This window comes from Aythya ferina (assembly GCF_964211825.1).
Source record: "Aythya ferina genome assembly, chromosome: 20".
Lineage (NCBI taxonomy): Eukaryota > Metazoa > Chordata > Aves > Anseriformes > Anatidae > Aythya > Aythya ferina.
The window spans coordinates 1845519-1858381 of record NC_140318.1 but is presented as its reverse complement, the minus strand read 5'-3'; the positions used below and the strand labels follow the sequence as shown (position 1 = coordinate 1858381).

Genomic DNA, 12863 nt, shown 5'->3' with positions numbered 1-12863 from the left:
GCAACTTAAAAGAGTAGAGAAGTACAACCAGCAACGCTACTTATTTGTGGGGGTGATACCTTAATAAAGACTACTTGAATCCCTCAGTAGAGCCCACAGCAGTTTTTCTGCAGGAGTCTAAAACACATGGAGCCAGCACAGAGCTGGGGCCTGTCCTGGAATTTGACAGGTGCACCCGCTCCTTATCTGAAAGGAAATTCTTTTGGTTTGAGCACCAACTCTTAAGAAAAGTACTGGCCTATGGCTGAAGTGTGTCACTTTCCACAGCAGCACTCAACAAGAACTGGGACAATTAAATAGCAAGTTTTCATGGGGACCTTGTTGCTGCTTTAGATTCTTGTAAATGTAAGGGGAAAAAGGAGAACCCTTTGTTTTAATACAAGATTGACAACTAAAATGCTTTCTGCAAAAATGGTGAATGGAAAATCAAGGGTGGGCAGACAATCTTAAAAGTGAAGAAGGCCACAAGAACAAGTGCAATTTTTTATTTTTTTTTGGTCAAAAACAAAAGAAAGGAAAACAAGCAGCTTTTGAGCTCTAAAGAACGAGATTGTAACATTATTGACGTCCTTTCTCTGGGCAATACGGACTGAACTGTGTATCCCTGTAATTATGAGCTCTTCTGTGGGAACTTCCTTTGTTTAGTATGTGTTTCACAGAATGTAACCTAATACAAAGAGGCTGTCTAGGATTAATTCCCTTTGCTTTGTTTGTTTTTCAGTATTCTGTGTACAAACGAAAAGCCTTCTTAGATAATTAAGACTCTAAAGTCACTGAGAGTTACAGGATGCTGATTTTAAAGATTCTAAGAAAACTCACATACTGATGCTTAACTCTATAAGATAAAACAATATTTAACCCATATTTTACTAACTTTATTACACACCATAATATTTACGAAGTTATATTTTAACTGAAGTTTCTTTTTTTAATTTTTATTTTTATAATTTTTTAAAGAACTATGCCCTGCATTAAATAACCCTACAACAAGTACAGGTCACTAACTGAATCTGTGTGACTGCATTAGGAAACAGGCAGTACTCTTGTGTTACAACAAAACAGTTTATTTGTGATCAGTGTTTTATATTCTATACATCCTTCACAAATTTAATTTTACATAATCGGATACTTCATTTAAAACGTAAGATTTAAGCTTCTAGTTCTTCCCTATAACAGAAGGCTGGTATAAGTTATTTGAAAATGAGGTAACATTTCACAGAACATTTTTTTCAAGTTTTAGAGAACTAAATTTGCATTTTGTTAAAATCAAAAAGTAGGAAAAAGATGTTTCTTTACAAATGACTTTGCTCAAGTATGTGTTCAAAGAAAACAGGATAAAAAGGCTCTTTTTTCTTCTAACATTCTGCACTGTACTGTGTTGTTCAATCAATAGGAATTAGCTTCTGCCATTTGCTAAAAGAATGAGTAGTGGGGAACAGGATAAGTTGGGAATTTCATAACTGGTAACAGAACCATTCTCTTGGGTAAACCTACAGAGAGAAAAAAGGGAGAGGACTCCAAATAAGTTCAGTGATCCAAGGAAGTCAGATATGAGCTTACAGTAGTGTTCTCATTAACCTTTTCCAGATCAGTCAATGTGACTTTAGGGTACAGGGCCCCATAAACAGTAACACTTCAACACTTTGTACTACTTCAAACAGATGGTTAGCTTAAAGTTTGCTTTTATTTTTGTCCCGGTGTTTGTTAAAATTAAAGCAAGCAGTAGTCTCAAAAATAGAGTGTGTTTTGTTGAAAAGAGGTTGGACTTGAAGCTATTTCATAATCTTTATGATAATTAATCTCTACTACCTTGTTCTGTGTTCGTATTTCACAGGCCAGTAACAATTGCAGATACTCTTGACAGGATCTGCTATGCATAAAAGAAAATTCATAGAGAAACTGTCCAGCAGTTTTGATAAGCTTCCACATAGGTCAGCCAAATAATTCAGTACCTACAGTAAATTTTGTATCTGCTGCTTTATTTTGCTTTTGCTATCCTGTATTGAAGTGGCAAATCTGGAAAGATTAATATTTGCCTGATTTCATGGTTATTACAGAGTTCTTGTGGCCTCACAAGCTTCTGCACAATTAAATCCTTTTTTTTTTTTAATAATTCTTTCCTATTTAAGTTCTAGTGTTTATCCTATGTGTCCATTTAGAAATCACAAAGCAGCAACAGCAGGTATTCCAGAGCACCAGATGATCAAAGTGAAGTTTCCCAACATGCAACAGCTTACAAAGGCAGAGACATGTTTACCTTACAGCCAAAAAGCATTATCCCAGTACTTTGCATCACAATCATAAGACATTAAAAACAGAAACTCTTTATGTGAAAAATGGGGGCATTCAATTCCACAGTGTTTTGAAGTCAGCGATATGTCACATGTACACAGTTAGTTGATTAAAATCTAGCTCCCAAAATACTCATCATGAGAAAAAAAAAAACACAAAGCAGAAGGAGTAAAGGAAGACAAAAAAAGCTGTAAGTAAAACTCATGCTGCAGGAGCATTGATAAGTTGTACTGTCTTCTTCAGCCCGAAAAAGATTCATGTTACATCACTGCAAGCCCCTGGCTTGTAAAAATACACAAGTGCATATACCACTGGATCGTGGTTATAGCCAGTCACTACAGCTTGGAAAGAACTAGAGGTTTTTTAAAAATCCATGCCTTGAAGTAAGCCATAAACTAAACTTCCTTTGATTTTTCCTTGAAAAACAAATAACTGTTCCTTCCATTTTCAGTAATACAACACAGAAGACAATGTAGAGCACACTCTGTAGGAAAGCACAGCTGTCAGCTGCCATTTTGTCAAAGCACTTGGCCGGTCAACGGGGCAGGATTTGCAGAACTAGTGAGGTTTGCTTATATTTTGAAGGGAGAATTCCCACTGTTAAGTGCAGCCCGTTGGCCCATTGTACTTCCCCTCTCCACTGCATGAGTACAGAATAGGGCCGGCTGCTCTTAGTCAAGCAAAGAGAATGTTTTCAATAAAGCAGCAGCATTTTGTTTTCTATAGCTCATACCTCTAAAAGAAAGTAATGAAATAAACATTTGAAAATATTTCTAACTTTTATAATGCTATCAGGGGAGTTGGTATTGCCCAAGCTATAAAAGCTATACAAATTAGAGAGGAATAAGTATTACAAATACTACAAAAGCTAGAAAATGAGTAGGAAATTGCAAGCTCAGTTTCCCATATGAAAAAACTGCAGGCCTTGAAATGTACTTATTGTCATTTGAGTAGCAGGATTTCCCTCCTGTCCTGTGACAGGAGAGGACAGTGGGATGGGTTCTGGTAGGTAGGTGCTGGTGTTTTTTTTTGTGTGCCAGGACATATCACTGACTCCAAACTGCTTTGCTCCCATTGCCACATAAACCTCATTCAAAGTAACCAAAAGGGCCGGTTAGAGGTAAATACACTTTGTTAGTCTAGCATTAAAAAAAAAAAAAAAAAAAAGCAGGTTGGTAGGGAGAAGCTGAGGTAAGAAAAACCTTTAAATCAGTGCTGATTTTTAGTTTATTTTACAGTCTTAACCAATGCTTTGCCAGCCTAATTTCACTATGCTTCTTAGTAAAATCATTGTGGCAAATTCCTGTATCCTAGCTTCCTTGCAGTCTAATCACCAGCGATATAAGCTACACAAAATCGTTCTGCTTGTCCCAAGCAGCAGTGGTTTAGCCTGCAGCAGGGGGAGCGGGGTGGGGCAGGGATGGGATTGTATGCACACAGACTTCTCTATGAAATAATCTCTGATATAGTAGTTGACAGCACTAGGGGAGCTTGGTCCACAGGCCAATTAAAACTTGTAGGCAAACACTGCCAATTATTTGTAAAGCCATTTAGATAAATATTGCTCAGAGATGCTGACATAGGCCCTTAGGTAGTCTTTGAATGGAGCACAGATTGGCTGTAAAAAGTAAGAAAACTATTTCAGTTCAGTTTCAGTATGAAAGGGAACAGGCAATTAGAACAAGCGGTCCTTCCACAGATCAGGCAAAGCATAGGCAAAAAACTACTCCAACCAAAAAAGAACCACAAGGTTATGGCAAGGTGTTGTCATCATGGTTTAAGAGCTTTAATCTCTTAAATTTCTCCTGCAAAACCTAAACCAACTTGGACTGCCACATTTGGACTGGCACAATGGTTTCTGTATAATTTCTAATTTGTCAATCACTGGGCTATACATACCGTAAGCTGGCGCAGCTGTACTATACCCATATGGTGCTCCATAGCCTGCAATATAAACAGATGGGGAATGGGTTTTCATTTCTTGTGATACCTGAAGACAATTGGTATTCGCGTATCAATACACAGGGACACTTTCTGGTATACAAAGAAGGACCACAGAAAAAAACAAAAACTCATATTAATGCATGTGAAAACTGCTGAAAACACTAAAATCCTTCTACACAGTGTCTTAAAGAACAAGCTACCCAATGACTTTCTTAAACCTCAGCTCTTGAGTCTGTACTGTCAGAGCATGGATCCAGTTACACATCCCGTATTTGCTTATGCTACCTCTGAAGTACAAATACAGTCTGACGCAAAGAAAAATCATCGTCCTCAATTTGCATTATAAAGAGGGGAATGCCTGCAGCAGATACCACATTTTCATCAATAAAGTTCCTGTGTGAATTCAGCGTGCTCTGCCACTTCTGCAGCCAAAAAGGACAAAGGACATGGGAACAACTAGATGCAAACAGAAACAGTATCTTTTTTCCAAAGGGCTAGGTGTTGCTGTGGAGTGAGACAAACAGGAACAGTGGAGAACACCAATCTTGGTTACTGTATCTCAATAATTAAGATTGTACAGGGTTGCGTCCTCTCCCCGCCCCACCTGCTGGAATCGCTTTAGTCCATCAGAAAAAGCAATAGATTTCTGAGAAGAGGATGAAGAGAAATAATCTGTGTAGGCCAAGACCAATAAAAGCTTAACTACTGCAATGACTTGGAAATCAAACCTATTTCTGGAGTAATTCCATGCTGGCAAGGAGAATGCCCTTGACAGGTTAAAATGTCTCATAAATGACTCCTCAGGCAGCAAGACAGTTCCAAAAACAATGTTAACAGCCATTAAAAATGAATTACTGGTTTTTAATATTTATAATTACATCAACATACAGGAACAATGAAGACATCATGCTGTTGACTGTGCCAGAAAGCAGGTCTAGCAAACAACAGGGCTATGCTATTAGTATGTGTGAATGGATGAAGAGTATAATTAGAGTTCCTGCTGTATTCAGAAAACTTGAGTATGAGTATACATACTACTTTTGGAAGCTATTGGATTTGCTTTGACTAAGGGATCTCCAAGTATCTCATTCTTAAAAATCTGTGATTCATATTCAAAGTCAAAACAACGTCTAGACTCCCTTTACGTTACTTGCAAGCCTCAGATCTGATGCAGAGTCACAAAAAAAACAATGCACTTTAAGAAGTAAGGAGAATGTTAACGTTTCATTAAAGTTTTCTTGTCTCTGGATTGTAACAGCTTACACTCTGTATGCCCTTCGTATCTGCTTGCAACCTACTGGTTAATAAAAACCATCACTATTTTGGACCAGCCACTAATAGTTGAGCACGTAAGCTCTTCAGAAGCTCAAATAGTTTTGCCTCTGATGGTTGCAAATCTGCCCTGAGGAGTCAGCAGTGAAATAACCTGATTAGTAACTCACCTGCTGTGTACAGAAAGTACCACGTATGTGAACCACAAGGCCTTTGGTTTTCAAAAGTTCAAAAGATCCTCTGCTACTCAGAACAATACAGCACGGATGATGAATTAACAGAGTATGAACACAAATTCTTTTTTTTTTTTTTTTTTTTTTTTTTTTCAGGCTAGCATAGAAGCTACTGATAGATATTGTGCTCGCATGCCTGATTCACGTGGATAGTTTCTGGGATCACAGTGACTGCCGGTTCTATCCCTGCAAGGGTTTATTGGGCAAGCCAATCCTACTGCTACAGGACATGTGATGCAAGAGGTTCCTGACCCAGGAAGAAAGTTCAGGAAATTGTTTGGCAGTCAACTACAAAGACAGATAATAGAATGATAAAGCCAGGAAAGCCATTATGGGGATAACTGTGTACTCATGCCCTGTACACATGGAGTTTTAAGTTGCATACTTATAAAGGATAGGTACCGCCAGTTGTTCAGCTCTTTGATTTATTAAAACACCCATGAATTCTCTCTTCTGCTTCATCTCAGATGACTGAAGCTGAAGAGGTCACTTGCATAGTTGACTGACAAATGGAATAGGGCACACCAGTAGTCAGAATTAAAGTATTAGCTGTTAGTGCCATGCCTTACCTGGTGTTATGTATCCAGTAGCAGCAGCTGCCCCAACAAATGCCCCTCGTGTTAAAGCACCTCTTCCTCTACCTCGAACAGCCTGGACTGCTGCCGAAACAGCTGTATTGACAACCCCTTTAGTCTGCTCAGAGTAATAAAAACAATAGCAATTCAGAAGGTGGAAGTGTTGCTGGAACTACAAGGACATCTGCATTAAATCACCACCTTTCCCAAATCTCTTTAAGAATGCTTGCTGCACAAGCCTTATTTAAGGCAGAGTACAAAATGGAGAAGTAACATTTAAAAAAAAAAAAAGACTGACAGAAAGAGTCCCTTCTGAGAGCTCACTGCGTAGCAGTCTGAATCTAAGAGCGTGGTCACTTCACTGTGTCCTGGCAGTTGGCATAGTCAGGCCATATTTATTTCCTTCCTTAAGTTTTGGCTGTGTGAGTGTGATCAAACGTGACTAGTTTCTGCCCTATTCTCTGATGTGCCTTGCCGCTATCTTTTCCACATCCTTACAAACTGCCTCTCCCTGATCTACAACGTGGTCTTTGCTTTTTTCCTACAACCCTGAATCTGCAAATTTTCAGCAGAGCCAGGACTTCACCACAAAAGCAAAACCACCTCATGACAACGCTGGATTAGTTTAGACCAGCTTCTTCTAGAATGCCATCTTCCTTTCCCATTGTCACGAGTGACAGAATTCAGAGTACAGCAAGGAGCTGCAGACACTGGTGTTGCTCACTGCATCAGAGCAGAGCTTTGCTGTACTACATGCCCCCCGGCTACCTTCTGAAAACAGAGTAAAATCAAGCATATCTAGGTATTTCAAAGACAAGTTTGGCCATAAACACAGAGGAAAAAAAAAAAAAAAAAAAAAAAAGATTTAGTTAAGTGCCAGAATCAGAAGTCATTCTCATATTTTAGCTGCCTATGGAACATTGTCCTGTGAGGTACCATTTCTTCTGATCTACTAGACTTTCAACACAGTAATGGAAACTGAAATACTCCTAACCAAAAGTCTTAGTGAGTTGAGGAGGACTTAGTAATTACAGACAAAAATAGAGTTGACTTTTAATTTTTTAAGTGTATTTGGGGATACATTCTGCTCCTGTGAAATAAGAAAATCCTAATTCTAACACATTTGCACAAAAGAGAACCAAATGGTAACCCTCAAGGGTGTTTTTTTTCCCTGATAACAGTTCTCTGGAGGAGGAACACTGTTGATAGTTTCTGCTCTGTTCAACCTTAAACTTAATAGACTTGAGAAATCACTGTGGCTATTAAACCTAACGGACAAGACCAAGCTTTGTATTACAGAAGCGTCCTGACTAAATAAAATGTCTCATTTGAAAACTCTGGTGCAAAAATCTCAACTTACTCCAGAACATAGACTTAATGCCTTTGCTAAGCTATAAATGATTTATTCTCTATGTATCTTAGATGGTGGAGGAGCACAGTATGGCTCTGGCCTTACACACAAGAGACTTCCATGTCATCAGCAAACCTGATTGTATTTCCTCTAGCTAATCACCACCTCTCTTTGTGCCTCCTTTTCTACTCTTGTGTCCTCTAGGTTAAACCCCTTAATAATAAATAGGAAAATATTTTGTAATAGCACTAGCGCAATACAGTCCCAGCTACCATAGTATATGCTACAACAATTACTATATAAGAATAAAAATAGAAACTTTACAGTGTGTGCACAATGCAAGAAAATGAAATTACCTGCTTCCTCTAGAAGGTCATGTGTCATAAAACCACCCAAGAGCTGTGGTAACAGAGTGATCCAAAAAGCAAGTAACAATTCTTACCTGAGGAAGAATCTTCTTCTTCTTGTTGTTTGCTGCATTAGGCCCAGAAAACAGTTTCTCAAGTGCAGCTAATGCAGCGCTTGCTTTTGCTACTTTCTTATTTGGACCTGCACCTCTGAATTTCTGGCCATCTACTTCTACCTGAAAATTAAGATACAAATTTATGTTAAGATATGAATTTATGTCTAGTATTTTATCCTTGGGAATACCATGCTGCACCTACTGGTCAGTGATGAGAGAGCCTCAATAGTTAAAAAAACAAACAAACAACTAAACACCATTCCATGTTCTGTATGACAGATTTCTCATTTTATTTTCCTAAAGCATAAGACATTCCCTTTCCCAGTCACATCACAGCTGTAATAAGAGATACAAAAGCCTGAAAAACATCACTACAGCTGTGCGGTGCAAAAAGCACAACAAAAAAATCTACAATCATAGCAGCAAGAACCCCAAAGACTGAAGCACAGTTGCTAAAACCACCTACCAACTCTACAAGCTTGTTTCACTCACCTCCATCACAAAGCGCTTGTCGTGGCTTCCACCCGTCTCGGAGATGAGCTCATACTTCAGACCTCTTCTTTTTTCATTAAGCTCCATCACTGGGTTTTTGCCACTTGCTGTCAGTATAGGACCCTGAGTTCTTACCTAGAGACACATTTATGGTGTTGCTTTAGAGCCTTTTATCTTCATATGGCAGACATCTACAGTGGTATAGCTTACAGCATCAAACGGCCAGCCCCTTGGAGAAGGCTGGCATTATCACCGTGTCAAGCCTCTGCAACAGCTCGTTGTTCCCAGTACGTACACCGCACTGGACATTCCAGTGACAGACCTGTATCACAGATAACACTGTCTTGGCTTCAGTAGAACATGCTGCACCAGAATAGTGGACAACTCAGGCAATTCTATGACTCTGTGATCCTAGCATGATTTCTGGGGACATTCTGCCAAGACTGCTAAAGTTACTGGAATTTTGTCCTTTGTGGAATACCATATTTCTTACAACTTCAGTGAGGAAACAAGCACTGCATACTGCTTCGTAGCAACCGACTTCAGTCAGCTACAAGTGCTGAAGTTAACATAAATGATCCAATTTCAATGTAATCTTCAGTGTGGCTTTTTCTAGGTCATTCAATATGTACAGAGGTATTAGGTTTTACGTTTCCTAACATCCCTTGATGAATTGTTTTGTTTTCACTGGTCTTCATGTGTATCAGTAAGATACTGTCTACAGAACTATACATTTTTGACAAACCTATTACACGAAAGAAAATACCAAAATTGCATTACCAAAGCCCAAAGGTAACAAACAAGATTATGTTGTCCCACTCCTAGGACTGGACTGTATGTGAGCAAAGTAGAAGAGACAACACCTGTCAAAGAGTTTATGGTCTTAAAAGCATAATATGGCTACTTTACCTTAAATTTTAGGAAAGGAGGCATAAAAATCAAGCTATTCGTGCACAGTGACAAAGCCTATGGAAGGTCTGAGACTGGAAACTCAGTTTCTTATCTGCTGCCATAAAGAAAACATCATCCTTTTCTAAGACAGGAAATAAAAACCCCACACCTCTCCATCACTTGTACTTTTCTATGTAATGTTTACCTCTAGGGTAGTGGAGGTGTCAGATGTAGAATTTCCAGTATTATTGCTTGAGATTGAAGACACTGTTTCATTTTTGCCTTCGGTATCTGATTTTTCATCAGAACTTACACACTCAACATCTGCATCAAAACCAGTTGGATACCCCATTGCTTGTAAAACCTACAATAAAAGCACATGAAATGAACTGTAAAATAGGCTAATGCTACCGAAGCAAGTATAAACAAATAGAGGCCTAATCACAACACAAAAGAATGGCCACTATACACTTAATAAAGGCAGATTGCTTAGAAAATGCATTTTCTCCTGTGTGAAATGGAGAAAAGCACAGCAGCAATGGGGGAAATAGTTCCAGGTTTCCAGAAGTGGAATCAACACAAACAGAAATGTTTGTCTCAAAGACAGCAATTACTCATGAGCATCATTCATCTTGATAATTCCATGCAAAATAATAGGGTAAAATTAAAAAGTTCATCCACTCCATGATACTGCTTAACAGTATGAAAAGATTGTTTTGCATACTTTTTCCTCTCTCTCTCTGTATATAGACAGGTGAACAGATTGACTGCAGGGCAAACAGGACAAACAGTCTCATGAGAATCAAAGCACTGCACTTCTAGAAGATGGCACTTCTGGAGCTTCCTAGAAAAGTGCAGTGACAGCTGGTCATGCAAAGTGTATCCCTAGAGCTACAGGGCTGACATCACCTTCCTTGCTCGCATCTTTCAGAACACTGGAGGGTAGATGCTTCCAAAGTTCCACAGGGAACAAGCTCAGGTGTCCTGAGCTGTGAGATGAAGGAGGGTCCAGCTGGCAGAGCAACAAACCACTCCATCTGCAGTAAATTTTAGTGGAGCATGTCACAACTTCCTAGTTGTTGCTTCCAGCAGCTGCACACCAAATGAAATTTTACTCTCCAATTAAGGTACTAATCGGTTCCTTCAAAAACATCCTCAGCTAGCAACGTCAGCCTCTCCTTTAACCAGCTGCCTAACCTAGCTGGACAGAGGTACCGGACACAGCACCCGGGAATCTGAAACCAACTTGAAGCTCCACTGAAAACGCAGTCCCAAGAAGAAAGTGCAAAAATCACTGTTTAAACACCGAACTGAAAACTACAGAGGTTATCCCAGCCTCAGCTCCCGTACAATTGCTGTATATTTAGGTGAATTTTCAAGGCTTCTATGTTTTAAAAAGATCAGATCTGGAAACTGAAATGGTTACAATAAGCTCTCTTGTAAGTCTGCGAAAAAAGGCCCCAGATTTGCTCGGGGCGGAAAAAAAAAAAAAAAAAATTGTATCTACACACCATCCATTTGCCCTTGGCTTGAATCGGGGATGTTTTCAACCCAGGATTTGTGTACATGTAGACTGAGAGAGAACAGAGCTGGGTGTGTACCAGCGCAGATATGGCAGATACAGAGAGGTTCAGTGGCAGAGAAACTGCAGCTTTTCAGGGCAAGTTTTGATAAAAAATAAAAAATCTCTCTCTATATATAGATACATCTTTTTTCTTTTTTTTTTTTTTTTCCTTTTTTTTTTTCCCTCCAAACGACTGCAGGGAGTGAGGTAAAATAAAAGTATGAGGAAGAAGGTCTGGAAGGACACACATGCAGAGAGATGCTTTTCCTGAGGAACAACACATTCCCTCAGATAGTTCTGGACACTTTGAACTTGAAAGCACGAGGGACAATGGGATTTTCAAAACGGAAATCAAAAGAAAGCAGAAAGTTGCCAGATGAAGCTTCTAAAAAGGCAGTTCTTAAAAACACAAAACGAAGCACAGAATGACAGATGCGCTTGCTCCTATCATAAGTGCAGTTCTATTAGAAGAGGTTCTCTTTCACATGAAAAATCTGTAGGAAACTTTCCTTTCTTCCCAGAAACCCAGAAGGCTTGGTCTGCTTTAGCAGTCTGAACTGTCCTCTTGCCATACAACAAGGGTGTTCATGTTGGGCATTCCAGTCTATTACTGCTTAACAGACAAAAGCTCTGCCATGTACAGCACCTACAAGAAGCAACAGTAGGTTGACTAGCGACTGCATGAGATTAGTCTTACTGAAAAACTGACTGGAGACCAATCATTTACGTTCAGCCCAGTGCACAAAGGTACTCTTCAAACACTCGGGACAGGAAACAACTCCATGTTTCAAGGAGTTTCACAACCCAGGAATGGACAGACAGAGAAGGAAGGGGAGAAAGAAGGAGCCATCAACATGCTGTTTTCTAGCCAACAGGAGAAAGGAGGAGAACAGAACAAAACCAGCACGTACACCCCCCCCAATCCAGAACTTAGACACTGCGTTCAGTCCTCTGGCACATGAGCTGACCTGCAGAGCCCTGGGACGTTTTTCCTTCACATTTCCACATTGTCCCTCTCCACTAGTCTGAAAGGAGTGGTGCCCTTTGAACCTTTGAACCTCTGTTTCAAGTACATTGGTAGCACCTCAGCTTCATCCATTTTTAAAATTCAGTTTTAAAATTTTATTCGTTACTGAGTTTTACTAGTATTACTAGTTCTAACCATATTTCATGCTCTATGTTCCAAGATTTGGGGTTAGCAGAGTATTTTAGGCTGCCTTACCTTCACTGCCACATGGAGCTTGGCTGTTTTCTTAGAAGGTCCTGATGCTTCATATGTCGTACCATCAACATCTACAGACATTGTGAAGACTGGGGCATGGACTGGACCAGACTGTGACAGCAGCTTATACTGAAGCCCTGGCCTGATTTGGTTCAGCCTCATCAGAGCATTCATGAGATCTATTGCTTTACTATCTAGTACTAGTACAAGATAGTGGGGAAGGAAGGGGAGAAGGGGGGAAAAAAAGGGTGAGGGGAGATGAACAAAACAAAATGAACAGCAAAATGAAACAGTTTGCATTTAAGAGCTTTCTGTCTGTATAAAGGAGCAGAACAAGCCCTCAGCCTCTCAAAGATTGAGGGTAGTCATGACACTGTTAAGTCTGTAATATGCCATTCCACTTTTGGGTAACTATAATTACCCATCTTTTAATATTGTTAGTACAATTCCTTTGCAGCTACCTGTATTTTTCCTGGTTGATATCAGAGTAACAAGTTTCATTGGTAGTGAAGAACCAGACATAGAATTGGCACCAATGTAGCACAATCAAAACAGCCTCTGGAA

At 39.5% G+C, this 12863-nt stretch overlaps 2 protein-coding genes across 21 annotated transcripts in view; one reads left to right on the top strand and one right to left on the bottom strand.

The window, feature by feature from the left end:
- The window catches only part of CRB2 (crumbs cell polarity complex component 2), a 126811-nt gene that overhangs the window by 8840 nt on the left and 105108 nt on the right, over positions 1–12863 (top strand). The gene's annotated exons all lie outside the window — the stretch shown is intronic.
- Positions 1–12863, bottom strand: part of STRBP (spermatid perinuclear RNA binding protein) — a 79435-nt gene that overhangs the window by 24076 nt on the left and 42496 nt on the right. For 17 of the 20 annotated variants that reach the window (XR_014684933.1, XR_014684934.1, XR_014684935.1 and 14 more), the window contains 6 exons: positions 12300–12499; positions 9719–9877; positions 8623–8757; positions 8110–8250; positions 6311–6434; positions 4192–4236 (listed from right to left, as the gene is read on the bottom strand). Coding sequence is in view for 13 of the 20 variants with exons in the window: in XM_084493754.1 (XP_084349880.1) it covers positions 4192–4236; positions 6311–6434; positions 8110–8250; positions 8623–8757; positions 9719–9877; positions 12300–12499 (804 nt within the window). In the remaining 7 variants the exon portion in view is untranslated. Of the gene's footprint in view, positions 1–1048; positions 1491–4191; positions 4237–6310; positions 6435–8109; positions 8251–8622; positions 8758–9718; positions 9878–12299; positions 12500–12863 lie in introns of those variants that run through there. The other 3 variants (XM_084493761.1, XM_084493759.1, XM_084493760.1) reach the window with 1 other exon arrangement.